We start from the raw sequence: 16,161 nt of genomic DNA on the forward strand, positions 1-16,161 counted from the left end.
ATATGCGACTCTTTTCATCTGGAGCTGTTTCAAAAAAATTTAGATATAATGAAGTCATAGACTTTTTTTCGGTTTCAATGGTGGACAATCATTTCCTTTCTCCGACAAGCCCAATGTAGCATCTGCAGTTGCTACTGATGGAACACACATTTGATGTCTTTGACTTCACCTCTGTAAAGAAGAACTTAACAGTTTATTATTTGAGTATTTGAAGTGAAAAAGGTAAATTTTTCACTAAGTAGAGAACTCATCAGTTTTGTAGATGATTCTGAATAAGAATGTAAGATCATTATGTAAATTCCATATAGATTACAGGAAAGATTAAGCTTTAAATTCCACATAGATTATGGAGAGAGGACTGCAAGGTTTATATAGCAATAAAAACTAGGGGAAAACATCTTCAAGTGCAATGCACTTCATATAATAGAGTTGTATTGCAAGACGAAGCAGAAAGTTGCAAGGAATACATCTTGCTAAAGACTGTTAACTTACATCTTCATTGTCACAGGCAATCATATCACCAAATGATACCTGAAAAGAAGATAAAGTTTATTCTTGCTGCAACACAGCGGTAGACTAGGTATGAAAGAATCAAGTAGCTATTCATGAACAGAGATTTATATAATCACAAAGTTAATAATTGAACCTGATGGCAGACACAATATGTTGGCTCATTTGGATCAATAGGCTGATCCACATCAGAAGATGCCGAACTATTTTTCTTATGACTGCTTGGAGGAGGCATGAGCTCAATATCCATTTCTCGTTCTCTGTCCCAATCCCTTTCTCTAAACCTCTTTGGTTGAGGAGTTATATAACCCCCCCCCCTGCATTTATCATTATTCACTAAAGGAAGTGGAGGAAGAATAGCTGGTTCTTCAGGTGGAATCTTTCCTTCTATCAAACAACAATCAAAGAATTGATTATATCATTAATAAAGACAATTGTATAACCTTAGCAACCACTATCCAAAGTATCACTGTTATTTAGTCATTAACAAAAAAGATATAAGTATCACTGTTTGGTTCCAGATGTTTTTTACTCATCCAACATATGACTCTCTTTATTTACTTATTCCAGAAACAAAAACAGATTTTGAATAGTGTTTTAAATGAAATGAAATAAACAGAAACAGAAGATTATTGATAATTTACTTTGTGCACGGCCAAGGAGAACGTAACTTACGTGAAGGGGGAGAAGGATCTTAATTTTCCACATGAAAGTCCCCCTTTCTTTTTCATCCATGGGCCTTTCTAACAAGATAGCAGATATTATAACATTTTACTAGTTATTAATAAGTTACGATAAAAATTTACTTTACAACTCATGGAGTTCCTTTCATTTTTCATAAACACGGACAAAATCTTGTTAGCAGCAACATAAAAAAACAAAGTTCTAGTCCCACAGTTCAAGCTCAAAAATAAATAAATAAATAAAAGGAAGAAAAATGCTACAGTAGAGTTCCAAGTTCATGATCACCAGGTGGAGCACCAAGTTGCAGGGAACAAAATCAACAAAAGCTCGTTCAGGTGGAAGATCCTGAAAATTATTTTTTTTTGAAATTATTTAGAAGAAGAGGAGTCTCGACGGCGGCGATCAGGACGGAGGTGAGGAATCCGGAGGAGGAAGAAGAGGAGTGTGACGGTGGCCATTGGGACGGGGAGTGACGGCGGCGATGAGCTTGTGGCAGCGCTTGGTGCCTTCGGATGCTGTCCAAAGGCACCACCTTTGGCCACATGGAGGAGAGGCTGCAATGGGCGAGGGCGAGAGTGTGGTTGATCATGCGACGGAGCTCACGCGCCGTTGGTGTGCTTCGATGACCTCGCTGGCGGTGGAAGCGATGGCGGAGGCGGCACATGGAGGAGAGGGCGCAACTGTAGTGGGCGAGGGCGAGAGGGTGCGGCGATGGGATTTAGGGCTTTAGGGTTCGTGTTTTTGAGTTTTTCCCGCTGCCAGCTTGTCACGGCGGACACGATTGCCCGGAGAGGAACGAGCGCGTGGAGGGAATAAGCGGAGAAATCCTAGCCACGTCGGCATCTCCACGTCGGCGTCGCCCACGAGTCGCCCAGGAAAAGACGCCCAGACAGAACAAAACTTTATATATATATATATATATATATATATATATATATATTCTAGCTATGTTTACGCAACATAATTTGTAATTCATTGCATATGATCTACTTTGTCACACCTTATTCTTTCACAATTGCATATTTTTACTCTTTTGTTCGGAGATCTGCTCTTTGTATATTTTGCTTGACAGGATGTGATTTGGAACCAAAATGATGTATTATTGATGATGGAGCAAATAGTGAAAAAGAGAAGCCCCCACTGGTCATGCTCGCTGTCACGAGTGAGTCTCTTATGTAGCAAACACGAAGAAATAGAGGAGAAGGAAAAACAAAACAGAACACGGCCGTGTCTTACGGCCGTGCCTCACATTCACACGACCCAGACACGGCCGCGTCCCTCCAACAGAGAAGCAGCAGCCCTTGGCTGTGCCTTGGCACGGCCGTACCACTGTCTAGCAACACAACTGCACATGGTCGTGCCCATTAGGCACGGCCGTGTCTTGATTCCAGAAATGCGGCTGCGTCTGGCCATACCAAGGCACGGTCGTGCCAGATTTCAAGCTACAATAGCACACGGCCGTTATCGTTTTAATTGGTATAGGGAGGTGCGGGTCGTCTCTCTCACGGACTCAATGACCGGATGTTATTCTAGAACTATGGTACGGGATTCTATTTATTAACATTATTCATTTCTATCTACAGAATCCATTTATTGACAATTAAATTAATAATGAATAAAACAATATTAAATGTACATGATCATAATCTAATTAGTTAAACAACAATCTCATCTACAATAATATACAACATACTCCACAAACAACACTCAATTCTACAAATTACCAATATAATCACATACACTTCATTAAGCATATACAACTAAAAACATGAAAACAATATAATACATCTATCAACAATTGATACAAGCTAAAGAACTATACAACAACACAACACCACCTTATGCTATACAACCGGTACCTTCCAAACAACTTGAACATGTTCACAAAATTCATCACATCATCAAGACATCAATACAACATGAAGAATGCATTCCAATTTCATTGACAACACAATTTCAAGTCATTTATTTCATGGCACATGTTAACAAAACAAGTTCAAGTTTGGTACACAATCCTAACCACCTCTAACATGGTATCACCAACACAATTGAATTAGAAATGACATGCATTCAATCCAAACTAAAACATCTGCTACAACAAAACAATCGGTTACACCTTGTCCCATTTCTCCCATCGCACATGAATGTATCACTTTTGAAAGTTTTTACTTGAAATGATTCCAAATGTAGGCAAGAAATAGGCTCAACCTTGTGTTCTATGATTATGTCAATAGCTACTACTGTAGCTTCTTCAACATCGTAAATAGCATGAGCAATCTGTCAAAATAGAAAGTTTTAGTTGGAAATAATGCAAGTATCAAGGACAAACAATGTTGGTTATAATAATAATCTGGAGTAAATGAAATGTAAATACCTGTTCAAGATCCGAGGCATTCTTAGCTAATGTGTGTTCATTTTCATATCTGGCATCATCGAAGTTGAATGAACTGCACAGAACAGAAGTGCCACCAGCAGTGAGAGAAAGAAAATGCCTCTCCTTCTCGGAGGAACTGGTCAATAGCATGAGCAAGTAACCAAACAGAATCATAAGCATAAAACGCATAAGTATTCAAGCTTGAACTTGCATTCCCACTCCTAAACATCTGACTCCATCTGATCTCAAATACTCTCTTCGGATCAGAATCTGCAGTATGCTGACGAAAAACAATGACCCCTTGTATAAGGTTCATGGTATCAAAATTTGGCGGATAAGTTGTTTCTAAAACTGAAGCAAGCCAATCTGAAGCAATCGACACATGACCACTACCCAAAAAACAGTCAAACTCCACAGAAATAATGCTTCCTAAAATCCCTAAAACCCTAGATCATCAATTGAAACAAAAGATAGTTGTTTTATCAAAAAGAAAGGCAGTTCCACTCACCCTGAAATATAATTCCCAGAAATCCACTGCAATTTGTGTCCTGCGCCAGCAACTTGAGCGTCGTCCAGGGGAGAACGCTCGAGTTCCTGTTCACATCGTCCACAGCAAGCTCAATCGCAAGCCTCGCCGCCCTTCAGATGTAGGAGTTAAAGGTGAAGAGGGCACCTATGCTGACCTCGCTCGGCCTGGTGGTGGAATTTGTGCTGTTGCCGCTTGCAGCAGTGGCGCTCGTCACAGTAACGCAAAACCACAAAGCAAGGAGAGAGCGCGAACCCACAAAGCAGTGGCGCGTCTTCCCACGGCGAATGGACGGCGACGGCGGAGTGGACCAGACGAAGGCAACGGCGGCGACTCGTAGCCTCGCAGAGCTCGGGCGCAGGCGTCTCGTAACCTCGTAGAGCAGAAATTGGGCACTCGGAGCTTCGATTTCGCTTGCCCGTGGAGCGGATGACGGCGATTTTGGGATCTCGAATCATGAAGCAGACGACGGCCAGGGAAAGGGCGTCGTTGCCACGGCAGACGCACGCACGCGAAGGGAAATATCGCGCTACGTCAGCGCGTCGCTGTTTACAGGTCTTATATGATTGAACATGAACATTTAGGTTGCGTTTGGTTTGAGAGACACAATAGACAATGACAGAAATACAAAAATACAGAAGACAATAGAGACAGAGACAGAATATTAATTGTATCTATCTCCTGTTTGGTAACACAAAATACGAAAACAGAATCACGGACTTAAAAAGACTAAATTACCCTTATGTTACGGACAAAAAATATACCTATTCTCTCTTCGTCTGATCTTCCTCCGCTACAAGATCCTCGTATCGGCCGGCGCCGATCTTGGATTGCGGAGCTTCTCCGACGATTCTGCTACCTCCGCTGCTGCTTCGAGCAATTGGAGCATCGGCTTCCGAGACGCCATACTCGGGGTGATCCGGGCCGGCGCCGTCCCTCGATCGAGTAATCCTGCCATCTTCTCGTCGATCACGTTCGCCGCCCATCACGGGGACGTCGCATCCTTGGAGGTGCTATTGAGACGGCCGGGGATCGACATTGACGAACAAGACGGCATCGGCTACTCCCCTGTTATGATAACGGTCAAAGAAGGCCATGTGGAAGCTTGCCGCCGCTTGGTCTTCGCCGGCGCCGACATGAATCTCCAGAATAAAGATGGTGAGACCACGATAGACCTCCTGCAGTCGAAGGAGAATCGTGAACTATTCGAGCAGGTGTTGCTCGAGTTCACACTGGAACGTGGCGAAACTGGACACTTCCACACCCTACACTTCGCCGCTCGTCGAGGTGACATGGCAGCGGTGCGGCTCCTGACCAAGCGGCGGGGGTCGGATGTGAACGCCCTCGACGGAGAGGGCTACACGCCGCTGATCCTCGCCGGCGCCGAGTGCCGCCTCGCGACGCGGCGGGGTGAGACGGCGCTGTCGCTGGCGAAGGCGAACGCGAAGCTGGGGAAGGAAGCTTGAGGAAGGCGGAGGGTGCGAAGGTGCGCCGCGTGAGGGTAGCCGAGGGTTTTGTGGGTAACACGGAATTTTCTTCTTCTGTCTCCGCGTTAACGCGCGCTGTCTCCGTTTTTCACGTGGACAAAAAATTTACTGGATTGGCGACAGAGACAGAGACACAAATGGATTTTTTGTCTCTGTCTCCTAAAAACAAACGGGGACAGAGACAAAAAAAACCAAATTGTCTCTGTATTTACGTCTTTGTCTCCGTTTCCAAACGCAGCGTTAAATCACTTAGAAGCATCATGTTAATTTACTTTGTTGCAAGCATAATTCATAAAAAGAAGATTAGTAATCAAAATATATTTAATCATTAATTAATAATTGAAATTTAAAATTAAATCTTTAATTAATGATCGAATCAAATTTAATAACTAAATTAACTATTGAAAAAATTAATCAATTTAGCGATTGAAATTATTTTAATCACCAATTAACGACCGAAATATAAATCAATGGCTAATTAGAGATTGAAATAAAAATAAATCTCTAAATGAGAGATCACTAAATTGGCATTTGAAATAAAAATTAATATCTAAATTAGTGACTGAATTAAATTTTGATCGCTAATTATAGACCGAAACAAATTTTATCAATAAATCACTAAATTAACAACCGTAATAAACTTGGACACTAAATTACCAATAAAAATAAAAATCTATTATTAAATTTGCAATCAAAATAAAGTCGATCACTAAATTACCAACCGAAATAAAAATTAGTCACTAAAGTAGTGGACAATTGATTTTTGATCGCTAATTAGCGATCGAAAAATAATTTAGTCACTAAATTAAATACTGAAATAAAAATTGATAGCTAAATTAGTGATCAAAATAAAAATCAATTGTTAAATTAGCTATCGAATAAAAATTGATCGTTAAATTAGCGACCAAATTGAATTTCGATCGCAAATTAGAGATCAAAAAGAATTCGATTGATAGATTAACAATCGAAAAAGAAATTGGTTGTTAAATTAGAGATTGAATTGAATTTTGGTCTCTAGTTTCCTCGACATTGAAGCCATCAACATCAATCCATCCAAGGAATCGGATCCCGAGCTGGTCTACGACATCAAGCTTGATGACTATGTGTGCTTCCTCTATGGACTAGGCTACTCGAACATGCAAGTGAAGACATTGACCCACTAGAAAGTCGCATGCGCGGAGGTGATTAAGATAAGGACATGGACTTGAACTACCCAGCTATAACGGTGGCATCGTTCCCTGATTTGGACAAGATCACGGTGACCTGAACCATGAAAACTATCTTTAGCAAACAATCAACGTATAAATTGAAGGTGGAGGGTCTAGAAAATGTGGTTTTGGAGGTTTCGTTAGAGACGTTGGAGTTCTCCTACAGGATCAATGATACCAAAACTTTTGACGTCAAATTGAGGTATATATAAAACAACGAGTAAACCAGGTTTCTCGGCTAACTGAGGACAAGCTTAGGTCCATCGAGAGTAAATCAGGTTTCCTGACGAGCTTCCGGGATAGACAAGTATCGCTCCTGACCACCTACACACTACGCCTACTAGGCCTTCTCCCTGGGCTTGACCTCTGGACACACTCCAACATGGGAAAGGGCATCGTCATCGACGTCCTAGGAATCGGCTTCATTGACCACGCCTCGTTTGGACCAGCCTCCTGCGTGTTAGAAAGGGTCATGCACCCCTGGCACTATCTCATGCAATCACAAATTGATCAGAGCACAATCCTTTGTGAAAAATCAATCCCCCGTCGATACCATAGGTCACGACACCCACACTTCTAGCACCGCCGCCGACAATTTCGTGGTCCACGCCAATGTGCTTGGCAATGCCAACGGCACCGCCTCCAACATCGCACTGCATGCACACCTAGTCATCTACAAGGTCTGCGAGCACTTCGGCTGTACCGTTTCTAGTGTCGCAGCCGGCATGGAGGCAGTGATCAAGGACGGCGTCGACGTTATGTCCCTCTCGCTCGGTAGTGGCCCCCTCGCTTTTTATGACGACGTGATAATGATAAGCACCGTGGAGAGAGGAATCTTTGTCAGCTGCGCCAGTGGAAATTCCGGTCCGATGGCGACCTCCCTCTCCAACGAGGCTTCTTGGGTCCTCACCGTAGCTGCCAGCACCATAGACCGCAACATAAGGGCTACTATGAAGCTAGGGAATGACGTCGAGCTCGACAGTGAGTTGGCCTACCATCCGAACAGCTACCCTTCCGATTCCCTATCGATGACCATCCTAGGGAGCCTCGCCGCTCCTAATTGCGGGTAGTGGTTGATCAAGGCGGAGGTGAAGGGGAAGATGGTGATTTGCTTGGCAACGTCCAAATCAAGGATCAGTGGCATCATAAAGTCCATCGGAGGCAAGGCAATGCAAATGGTCAACGACGCGCTCGACAGCTACACCACAATGGCCGAAGTGTAAGTTCTCCTTATGTCCTACCTCAATTACATCAACGGCTCGAACGTCGCTGACTACGTGAATGTGACCGAGACGTCGGTAGCCTCCATCATCTTCAAGGGCACCATTTTCAAGGTCTTTTCGGCACCCACCGTCGCTTATTTCTCTTCACGAGGGCTGAATTCCCAGAGCAGAGGAGTGTTGAAGCCCGACATCTTGGCACTGGGCGTCAACATTTTGTCGACATGGCCCACTCAGGTCGACCCTAATCCTTCCTAGACCAGGAACACTCAAACCTTCAATATGATCTCCAGAACTTCCATGTCGACGCCTCATCTCAGCGGTGTCATTGCGTTGATAAAGGCGGTGCACTCAGACTGGTCACCAGCTACCATCAAATCTGCCATCATGACGTCGGCAGACATCACCGACGAGAAACGAGAATCCCATAAACGATGAGCAGCACAACAAGGCGAGCTTCTTTGACATGGGAGCCGACAATGTCAACCCGTCTAAGGCGATGGATCCTGGCCTGGTTTACGACATCAAGCCCGACGACTACGTGCGCTTCCTCTGTGAGCTAGGCTACTCGGACAAGCAAGTGGTGATAGTGACCCACTAGAAAGCTGCGTGCGTAGAGGTGGGTAAGATCATGGATGTGGATTTGAACTACCTTGCTATCTCAGTGGCATCGTCCTCGGATTTGAATAAGATTACGATGATCTAAACGGTGAAAAATATCTCCAACAAACAATCGACGTACAAAGTGAAAGTGGATGATCTAAAAAAACGTAGCGATGGAGGTCTCGCCAGAGACATTGGAGTTCTCCGGTAAGATCAACGAAAGCAAAATTTTTAGCATAAACTTGAGCTAGAAAACAACAAGTAGGATGCTCGAAGAAGGAAGTTTGCTGTGGGTAGCAGATACAAAATCCGTGAGGATTCCGATCGTACTTGTCTAATCATGTAGTATTGTACACTTTTGATCACTTGAAGCATCGTGTTAGTTTGCTTCATTACAAGCATAATTCATGAAAAATGAGTCCCTTGACCGTCCACTACAAAAGAAAGGTTAAATAACGACCGAATTAGCAATCAAAATATATTTAGTCACTAATTAATGATTGAAATTAAAATTTTGATTGCTAATTAACGACCAAATCAAATTTGATAACTAAATTAACTACCAAAAAAATTAATCGCTAATTTAGCGGCCGAAATTATTTTGGTCACCAATTAACGATCAAAATATAAATCAATGGCTAATTAGAGATCGAAATAAAAATAAACCTCGAAATTAGAGATCACTAAATTGGCATTCGAAATAAAAATCAATATCTAAATTAGCGACTGAATTGAATTTCGTTCGCTAATTATAGACCGAAACAAATTTGGTCACTAAATTAGTGATCAAAATAAACTAAATTACCGACCAAAATAAAAATTAGTCACTAAAGTAGTGGACAATTGATTTTTGATTGCTAATTAGCGATCGAAAAATAATTTGGCCACTAAATAAAATACCGAAATAAAAATCAATAGCTAAATTAGCGACCGAAATAAAAGTCAATTGTTAAATTAGCTATCGAAATAAAAATCGATCGTTAAATTAGTGATCAAATTGAATTTTGATCACTAATTTGATATCAAAAAAGAATTCAGTCGATAAATTAACAATCGAAAAAGAAATTGATTGCTAAATTAGAGACTGAATTGAATTTTGGTCTCTAATTTCCTTGACATGTGAGCCATCAACATCAACCCATTCAAGGCGTCGGATCCTAGGTTGGTCTACGACATCAAGCTTGATGACTATGTGTGCTTCCTCTACGAGCTAGGCTACTCGAACAAGCAAGTGAAGACATTGACCCATTAGAAACCCGCATGCGTGGAGGTGGCTAAGATCAGGATATGGACTTGAACTACCCAGCTATAACGGTGGCGTTGTCCCTGGATTTGGACAAGATGACGGTGACCTGAAGCATGAAAACTGTCTTAGCAATCAATCAACGTATAAATTGAAGGTGGAGGGTCTGAAAAATGTGGTGTTGGAGGTTTCGTCAGAGACGTTGGAATTCTCCTGCAAGATCAATGATACCAAAACTTTTGACGTTAGATTAAGGTATAAAACAATGAGTGGGATGAGCAAAGAAGAAGCTTGATGTCACAGATACAAAATTCAATCGCTAATTAATAGCCGAATCAAATTCGCTCACTAAATTAGCGATCAAACAAAAATCAATCAGTAATTTAGGGACCAAATTTTTTTGTCACTAATTAACGAATGAAATATAAATCGGTGGTTAATTAGCGATCGAAATAGAAATCGATCTCTAAATTAGCCATCAAAATAAAAATCGATCTCTAAATTAGCGACCGAATTAAATTTTGGTCGCTAAATTAGTGATAGAAATAAATTTGAATGCTAAATTAGTGATCAAAATAAAAATCAATCCCTAATTTCGCGATCAAAATAAATTCGATCATCAAATTAGCAATCACAATAAACTCGGTCGCTAAATTACTTATAGAAATAAAAATCAAACGTTAAATTAGCTACCGAAATAAACTCTATCACTAAATTACTGACCGAAATAAAAATTGGTCACTAAAGTAGTGGATGATTGAATTTTGATCACTAATTAACGACCGAAAAAGAATTTGATCGTAAATTAGCAATTGAAATAAAAATTGATAACTAAATTAGCGATCGAAATAAAAGTTGGTCATTAAATTAGTGACCGAATTGAATTTCACAATGAGTGACCAAAACTTTTGACGTTAGATTAAGGTATAAAACAATGAGTGGGATGAGCAAAGAAGAAGCTTGATGTCACAGATACAAAATTCAATCGCTAATTAATAGCCGAATCAAATTCGCTCACTAAATTAGCGATCAAACAAAAATCAATCAGTAATTTAGGGACCAAATTTTTTTGTCACTAATTAACGAATGAAATATAAATCGGTGGCTAATTAGCGATCGAAATAGAAATCGATCTTTAAATTAGCCATCAAAATAAAAATCGATCTCTAAATTAGCGACCGAATTAAATTTTGGTCGCTAAATTAGTGATAGAAATAAATTTGAATGCTAAATTAGTGATCAAAATAAAAATCAATCCCTAATTTCGCGATCAAAATAAATTCGATCATCAAATTAGCAATCACAATAAACTCGGTCGCTAAATTACTTATAGAAATAAAAATCAAACGTTAAATTAGCTACCGAAATAAACTCTATCACTAAATTACTGACCGAAATAAAAATTGGTCACTAAAGTAGTGGATGATTGAATTTTGATCACTAATTAACGATCGAAAAAGAATTTGATCGTAAATTAGCAATTGAAATAAAAATTGATAACTAAATTAGCGATCGAAATAAAAGTTTGTCATTAAATTAGTGACCGAATTGAATTTCAGTCGCTAAATAGAGATTAAAAAAGAATTCGACTAATAAATTAGCTATAAAAAAATTGATTGATAAATTAGAAACCAAATTGAATTTCGATCGCTAGTTTCCTCGACATGGGAGCTAGCAACGTCAACTCGTTGATAATTGACATTTTTACCGGGTAAATTAGAGTTATTTTAGATTATTTTTAATTATATTTCATATTATAAATTGAAATTTGGGCTTATTCTTTATCTTGAATTAAATTTATAGCTTCATTCTATTTTTCATTATTTTGAGATAATTATGAATATTAATTTGTGGTATTTGATTTAGCAGGAAATTAGAATGAAGCTAATTGCAAAGAATTGAAATCGGACCAAAGAAATTATTCAGAAAACCTACAATCAAAGGAAAACCAACCTTGGCTCGAGTCTGGGACAAATCGGATTCAATTTGGTGCTATCATATTTAAATCAGCTTGATTTAAGTTTTTGGTTCAACTTGAGTTCGGATCACATGGTTCAAGCTTGGGTTCATTTGATTAAGCTGCTGGTTCAATTCAATTTCATATAATCCAGTCCAAATCAGCTCAGCCCAATACACAGCCGGCCCACAACAATGGATTCAGCCCAATTCAACTTGGTTCAATCAAGTTAAGCCGGTTCAATCTAATTAAACCCGGTCCAATTCCAATCGCCGGTTCAAGCACAGCGCTTAAATGGAATCACGGAATAGGGGCTCAGCCGCGATTTCTTCCTCAGTTCTTCGTCATCGCCGAGCCTCCGTCCGCGTCTTCTTCTTCCCCGATTCCCGATCAAAGCTGAGCGGCGCCGGTAGCTTCGATGGTTGATTCGTCGCCGATCCTCCGCTTGATTCTCCACCGCGAGCGATGCGCTCCGGTGCGAGTCTTCCCTCCCCTGTCGTTCGTGCTCCGCCGCTGTAAGCGGAGTGCCCAGCTGCGGTGGCCGGCGACAGCCACTCCTCCGCGTCCATAGAAGAAGCGAGTGATATCTGGCCTTGTCTGCGGTTTGCAGCAAGGAATCACCGATCCCTGTCTGCGGTTTGCAGCAGGGGATTAATAGGCCAGATTCGTCTCTCCGCCGTCATCGGAAAGGGCAGGTAAGGGTTTTCATTCGTTGTTTTCGGACCCTGTCTCCGGTTGCATCAGGGAAGACGCCGAGCCGTCTTCTTGTCTGCGGTTTCACCCCGGCGAGATCCAGTGATTCAGCGGCTGATGATCCCTGAGCAGAAGACAGCATGTCTCCGACCATTCAATTCTGTTATTTGTTAGCTGTCGTTTTGTTAGTGATTTCATCAAAAACCCCCTATGAACTAACACCGATTCCTAACCTTAATTCTGTTCTAATCTTAACCCTAACCTTAACTTTAATCCTAATTTCTAACCTAGCTTTTGAATTTCCTTGAATATGATGATCTGTTAACATGAATAAATCAAAACCCCTTTCTCTATTATTGAAGATGTGGTTCGGTTGTGTGATTTTTCAATTGTTGTGCTTCATTTATTTGAGTGGTATGAATGTGTTCTTGAATTTAGAATGTTCATGTGATTGCTAATGGATTGTTTGGTTCGGTTTTGATAACATGAGGGTTGATAGAACATGAGGTTTTTATTGGTTCGGGCTTGACAGAATTGTAACTGGTTACAAATTGTATATGCTGCACATTGATTGTTGAAATGGTTTGAATATATGAGAATGGAAATTGTTTGGTTGAGTAGAATGTGTAATAAACTTTCTCACCTATTGTTGATGTTGTTGTGCTGTTGTATAGCTTCTGATATCAATGAATTGATTGGGATGATATGATGCTTGAATAAGATGTGTTTAATATGTTGGCAATTTGTAGGAGTGTAGAATTCATAGTTGTATATTTCATGTTGGTTGAGTGATGTTGTATGAGATGTATGTTGTATGTATGATGTTGTATGATCCATGATGTAGAATTTAGGATGTGTGTTTGTATCTGAGTATGAATGAGAATCATGTTGTATTGTGGAGCTGTGTTAAGGAACAAAATTCATGTAATAGACCATTACTTTAATAAATAGAATAAAGTTGTTGAATTATTTGATTAAGTGAATGAAGTATTACCTTGTTCTTTGTTGTATTAATAATTGTTATGTATAATATTATGTGTATGATTTGTAATTGTAATGTATGATTAGATTCTTTTGTATGATTAGATAGTTAGGAATGAATAAGAACAATCAACAAATAAAAATTTCGCACCAAATGTCTAGAATAATTCTGTCATTGAGTCTATGAGAGACGACTTGGGCCCCTGCTATATTACTTAAGGCGATAATTAGGAGTTTGATAAATAAATAAATTTTTAATTTTGATGGGTGTGAGTGACAAAACAAATAAAATAAATAAAAAAAATCAAAATAAAACATCCAAAACACATTCCATCACTTGTCCAAGGCAAGAGATCCCGAGCTAATCTACGACATCAAACCTGATGACTATGTGTGCTTCCTTAGTTGGCTAGGTTACTCAAATAAGCAAGTGAAGATAGTGACTTACCAGACAACTGCATGAGTGGAGGTGGGCAAGATCAAGGACGTGAACTTAAACTACCTAGTTATAACAATGACGTCCTCCCCAAATTTAGACAAGATCACGATGATTCGAATCGTGAAAAATATCTTCAATAAACAATTGAGGTACAAAGTGAAGATGGAAGGTCTGAAAATTTTGGTGGTAGAGATCTCGTCGGAGACATTGGAGTTCTCTAACAAGATCAACGAAACCAAAACTTTTAGTTTGATCTTAAGCTAGAAAACAACACATGAGATGCACAAAGAAGGAAGCTTGTTGTGGGTCACAGATACATAATCCATAAGGATTTCGATCATAATTGTCTAATCATCGAGTATTATACTCTGCTAGCTAATGTCTGATCAGAGTATAATGCTCCTAGCTGAAATAATCGAAATAAGATCGAAATCAGAAGTGATATATATATATATATATAGAAAATCATCAGTATCTTATTGTATTAAATATGAAAATCTAGATCACTTGAAGATATATGTAAGTTTGCTTCGTTAGGAGCACAATTGTTCATGAAAAATGAGTCTCCCGGTTGTCCATTAAAAGAGAAAGTTTAAATAATGACCTAATTAGCAATAAAAATATATTCAATCGCAAATTAATGATCAAAATAGCAATTGAAATATATTTGATTATTATTAATGACTGAAATTAAAATTTTGATCGCTAATTAATAATCAAAAAAATTTCGGTCACTAAATTAGCGATCAAACAAAAATTGATAGCTAATTTAGTGATTGAATTTATTTTGGTCACTAATTTAGTGACCGAATTTATTTCAATCACTAATTAACAACTAAAATAAAAAGCAGTCACTAATTAGCGATTAAAATAAAATTTGATCTCTAAATTAGTTACTGAAATAAAAATCGATCTCTAAATTAGCAACCAAATTGAATTTTGATCACTATTTATTAACCAAAATAAATTCAACTACTAAATTAGTGATCAAAATAAAAATCAATCTATTATTTAGCAATCAAAATAAATTCAGTTCCTAAATTAGCGACAATAATAAACTTGGTCGCTAAATTACCGATAGAAATAAAAAATTAATCGCTAAATTAGGAATCGATATAAACTCGATTGCTAAATTACCAACTAAAATAAAAATGTCACTAAAGTAATGATTGATTGAATTTTGGTTGCTAATTAGCGATCGAAAAAGAATTCAGTCGCTATATTAGCTTAGCGATCGAATTGAATTTCAATAGCTAATTAGAGACCTAAAAAGAATTTGATCACTAAATTAGTCACCGAAAAAGAAATTGATTGCTAAATTAATTTCGGTTGCTAGTTTCCTCAACATGGAGCTAGCAATGTCAACTTGTCCAAGGTTGTGGATCCCCGGCTAGTCTACCACATCAAGCCCGACAACTATATATGTGTGCTTCCTTTGCAAGCTAGGTTATTCGAACAAGCAAGTAGAGAGTGACCTACTGGAAATTAAAGTTGTGTGTGCGAAGATGGGCAAGATCAGGGATGTGGACTTGAACTACTGAGCTATAACGGTGGTGACATCCTCGGATTTAGACAAGATCATGGTGACTGACTTGAATTGTGAAAAATATCTCCAATAAACAATCGACGTACAAAGTGAAGGTGGAGGATTCTAGAAAATGTGATAGTGGAGGTCTCATTGGAGGCATTAGAGTTCTCCAGCAAGATCAACAAAACCAAAACTTTTAGCCTAAGTTTGAGTTGGAAAACAATGCATGAGACGCATTGTTTTCCAATGATTTTCCTCGATGGAAATCATTGGACTAAGAAATCAAACTCTCTCGATTTCTTAGTCATGGATTTGATTTTTTTTATTTTGTAATCTCAATGATTTTCCTTCATTGGGTTCAATTGTCCTTAATTCATTTTTAAATATAATTATTATTTTTGCCCAAAGATATTCATGTTCCAAAATCTACTCAACTCCCAAGGTCTTCATGTTACACCTATATTTCAGACCCTAAATCGAGTCTCGCTTGCACAACTCCGTGCACGACCCACAACCCATAATCCATAAGTTTAATAATATGTTAGAGCATCATTCTCTATAAAGGATTGGTAAAGGTTTATATAAGGGCGCAAACCTTATTTCTTTTCATCTTCTATATTCTCTTCTTTATATTTTTCATTCTTGATCCCATCATAACTTAGGCATAGAAGGAGTCTCATCGGGATGACTCTCGATGATCCCTCTGAC

General features: G+C 39.2%; 1 protein-coding gene and 1 long non-coding RNA gene across 3 annotated transcripts; one reads left to right on the forward strand and one right to left on the reverse strand.

The window, feature by feature from the left end:
• Positions 1-3,402: 3,402 nt before the first annotated feature.
• LOC141822925 (uncharacterized) lies at positions 3,403-4,465 on the reverse strand. Of its 2 annotated transcripts, XR_012601377.1 has the most exons (4): positions 4,242-4,465; positions 4,077-4,162; positions 3,569-3,641; positions 3,403-3,471 (listed from the first exon to the last, which is right to left on the reverse strand). It is a non-coding gene; the product is annotated as an uncharacterized LOC141822925 (long non-coding RNA). The 2 variants fall into 2 exon arrangements; XR_012601376.1 differs by having other exon boundaries at positions 4,077-4,465.
• Positions 4,466-8,021: 3,556 nt separating this feature from the next.
• LOC141823822 (subtilisin-like protease) lies at positions 8,022-8,610 on the forward strand. Its single transcript, XM_074711047.1, has 2 exons — positions 8,022-8,246; positions 8,410-8,610. Exons 1-2 carry the CDS (start codon positions 8,022-8,024, stop codon positions 8,608-8,610), a joined length of 426 nt encoding a protein of 141 aa, XP_074567148.1.
• The last annotated feature ends 7,551 nt before the right edge of the window (positions 8,611-16,161 follow it).

Source organism: Curcuma longa, chromosome 3 (genome assembly GCF_044706935.1).
Source record: "Curcuma longa cultivar G26 ecotype Majalengka, Jawa Barat chromosome 3, ITB_CL_G26_1.1, whole genome shotgun sequence".
NCBI lineage: Eukaryota > Viridiplantae > Streptophyta > Magnoliopsida > Zingiberales > Zingiberaceae > Curcuma > Curcuma longa.